Raw genomic sequence first — 3,609 nt, forward strand, 5'->3', positions numbered from 1 at the left:
AGAGAGAAATATTAAATCAGTTTCGCATGTCGACAGCCGAAAAGGAAAATTCAACACGCACTGAAATTATTACCACCAAGTAACCAAACAAAGTAACGTAAAAAAATTTCCTGGCCAAAAAAATTAATATAACCCAATTTATATAATAATATTTGAAAATTAAATACACAACCTAATATTTATGGCAGCACACACACACACACGGCTCTTGTTGACCAGCAATGTACATATGTGTGGCTCTAAATTCATTTGAAGATAATTAAACAAAATAAAACATTAATTGAAACATATAATTTTAATTTTACTTCTGTTACTTACTATTTTCGTCTTTTGCTCATATATAATTTTTTATCAAATAACAAATCATATATTCCTATATTATAAAAAATATTTATTTTTAATATTTTTAATGTCATGTAATTTTATTTCCCAATGAACATATGTTTTAGTTATCACGACAATCAAAAGTGCCTTCCTAAAATACTTCTTAACGAGAAGTAAAATTTAATCATGAGATAAATTCTTTCATCCATGGCAGCACTGCTCAAGTCATATAAATTGAGAGATACGTTACCAGCTGTCTTCCAGATGAAAACCTTGAGAGAAAACCATACCAACAAATACACAACAGTGAGATCAAATATGGAAAGTCCAATAAGCTAGAAATGCAATTAATTACCTTTTAAGAATTGTTGATATCAGTAAATTTAGCCTGAAAAAATTCCTTTGCCATTGAGTCCTCCCACTCTAAATTGTCCCACCATCGTGTTTCTCCTCTTATATGCTTCAAAGTATTTGTTGCAGAGTTACGATCAAGAGGAAGCTTGTTCAAATTATTGCATCCAGTTATCTCCATGACAATAAGTTTAGGAAAAGGCAACGTTTTCTTGCAGACGCTCCATAGTCTTGGCAGCCTTGTCAAAACCATCGAATCTAAATTTCCAAATACGCTATCCACATCTTCTTCGATTTCCATAATCACTTCTTCGAGTGAAAGACAATTAACTAATTTGAGAGAACGAAGGACTGGAGCAAACCTGAGCCATGTCAAATGAGTTACTGAAAAACTGTCCAAAATTTGGACCTCACTAAGCTGCCGAAATATATCAATCTGATGATCAACAAGGGACGACTCTTCCAACCAGTGTCGCCATGCAACCAGATGAATCACCTCCAAAAGTTCCATTTTTGACAGAGATTGTGTTACTGGTGCGTTGATAGTTTCAGTAGTCTCCTCATTTTGTTGATGAATTAATCCAACATTTCTGATGCAATGCCGCAACTTGTCTGAGCTAAGTAATTTGTTGATGCCTGAGGGAGTCTCTAAGGTGAGGCTTATGTCCTCCAAGAATGGTAGCTGCTCTAAGCGCTCCAGAAATGATTTCTCTTGTAAATATGGCGAAGTGAACGAGGTGGATGACGAAGGGTCCTCATTTGTGGTTTCTGAGGACCTTATCTCTCGCCAAAACGAGAACACCATCAAACTCTTAAGACAAGATATAACCTCTTTAGAGATGACTTCAAGACTGAAATGAACGTGTTCTAGGAGAAACACTCTCAATCTCGTCAAGTTGATCATCTCTACCGGAAGATTTTCCTGAATATTGAGATATGACAAGTCCAGATATTCCAAGTGAATTAGTCGACCTATTTCTTTGGGCAGTGTGGTTATCCCCTGAATGTGCCTCAAACTTAGAACTTTTAATTTGCTCATGGATCCCACCTTCTCGAAATCTTTTATCTGTACCTTGTTGCACCATACTATTAAGGTCTCAGCATTAGGGCAGACAGGACCATCCCAAGTTAGGACCTCTTGAGCATGGTTGTCACTTACTGAAATCTTCTCTACAGTCTTCCATTTCTCACCATCACATTCCTGTGATGATCTCAATGCTTCATCTTGCACCAGAACTTTGTCTCTCCTCTGATCTTGGTCACGAGCCAACCATAATGCCATTTGTCGAATCACATTGTGCATCTTGACGCTATTATCTCCATAATCTTCCAACAAAGATGCTACCATTAGGTTTTCAACCACTTCTACGCCATGATTGATGGCATCTTGTATGCTATCATGGTTCCCAAGTAATCCCTCTCCAATCCACAGACGTATAAGATCAGGGACAGAAACGATTTCACCCTTTGGGAACAAAGCAAAATACAAGAAGCAGTTCTTTTCTATGGTAGTGGGAAGGCTATCGTAGCTGGACTTCAGAGTAATGAACACATCCTTCTCCATGCCTTTCACTTTGGAAGGGAAATTCTTGAGCTTCTTCAGGTTATGCTTCCATGATTGTAGTTTCTTTAGGCCAGCCACATCTTGTCCAACTGCTACCAATGCAGGCGGGAATCCTTCGCATTCTTGACTAAGTTCACGTGCAACCATGCCCAGAGCAGATTCTGAGTTTATACCTGCACTTCTGCACAACAAATCAAGAGCATCTTTTTCCTCCAAACATTCCACTTTGAACTTTTCAGCCTTCATTTGGTCACACACGTTTTCAAAGCGTGTTGCGATAAAAATTTTTGATCGATTGGCTTCATTTGGAGGCGGAACGCCAATGTCTTCCAGATTTAGTGCTCCACCTGCACCATCCAGAAATAAAATGTATTTTTTCCCTTTCAGCTCATTGAAAACTTCTTTCGCTTTGTAATCTCTACTTTTGCCCTCCCAATTCACATTATCAATTTTGCAGTTTTCGCGGAGATCATCAATAATTTTTTCTATATCACAGCCTCCAGCCATGTCAATCCAGATCACCAGAGCATTATCTTGTCTGGTAGTTACATCAGCGATCACACTATTATATACTTTTCTCATGAGTGTTGTTTTCCCTGACCCGCCCATGCCGTACAACCCAACAATACCCGAATTGTCTTCTCCAGTGAAATCTATCAACTTCTTTAGCTTTGAATCCATGCCTACAGTGTCAGGTAGAGGCATTTCATTCGCAAGCAGAAGTGGCCTCTCAAAATCATTATCGGCAGCAGCACTAAGCCCTTGTATTTTGTTTCCCAAAGCTCTTACGAGCTTATATGTCGTAAGAACATTTCTTGCCAGCCAATAGCGCGAGTGCCAGCCCATAACGGAAAAGCTTGCCGCCTGACTGTAAATTATTCCTATGCGCATAAAAATGTCCATGATAGCCTGTACGGGAAAAGGGGGGGGGGAGATCAACGTTTAAACCCATTCCATTTGGTATTTGTGTATTTTAAATTTGAGTTTAAGATAATTAATTATATATCAAGCTAATGGTACATGAAATCCTTTCTCATTATTACATCCTGTCTTTTTAAGTACATATGGAATAATCAGTTTAGTTACTGAGAGTCCAGCTAATTAAGACTCAATTTGTGAGGTCTCATAGATCTTCTGATTTCATATTTTAATTATATGTTTATGTTTTTTTATCATATTTATATGTTTATTAATATATAAAAACATCAATACTAAAACTATTAACTTCTAAAATAAATTATATTTTAAATAAAAAAGTCACTTTCTAAAGCTTTTTATGGTTGACAAATAACTTTTTGGGCTGAATCTTTCATGTTCATGTATTTTGAAACAAAAATTAATGTGTTGACTTTAATTTTGAGCAAAATGGC

The 3,609-nt window shown here is 37.0% G+C and overlaps 1 protein-coding gene across 1 annotated transcript; it reads right to left on the minus strand.

Annotated features, from left to right (window-relative positions):
• Nucleotides 1-682: 682 nt before the first annotated feature.
• Nucleotides 683-3,085, minus strand: LOC114711114 (probable disease resistance protein At1g61300). Its single transcript, XM_028895463.1, has one exon. It carries the CDS (start codon nt 3,083-3,085, stop codon nt 683-685), a length of 2,403 nt encoding a protein of 800 aa, XP_028751296.1.
• Nucleotides 3,086-3,609: the final 524 nt, after the last annotated feature.

The sequence above is a fragment of the Neltuma alba genome, unplaced genomic scaffold (assembly GCF_004799145.2).
Source record: "Neltuma alba isolate B1F8T4 unplaced genomic scaffold, ASM479914v2 tig00011277_pilon, whole genome shotgun sequence".
Lineage (NCBI taxonomy): Eukaryota > Viridiplantae > Streptophyta > Magnoliopsida > Fabales > Fabaceae > Neltuma > Neltuma alba.

Excerpts from the sequence above, each read along its gene's own strand:
- LOC114711114 (XM_028895463.1), bottom strand. The coding sequence starts at position 3,085 with ATGGGCTGGCACTCGCGCTATTGGCTGGCAAGAAATGTTCTTACGACA.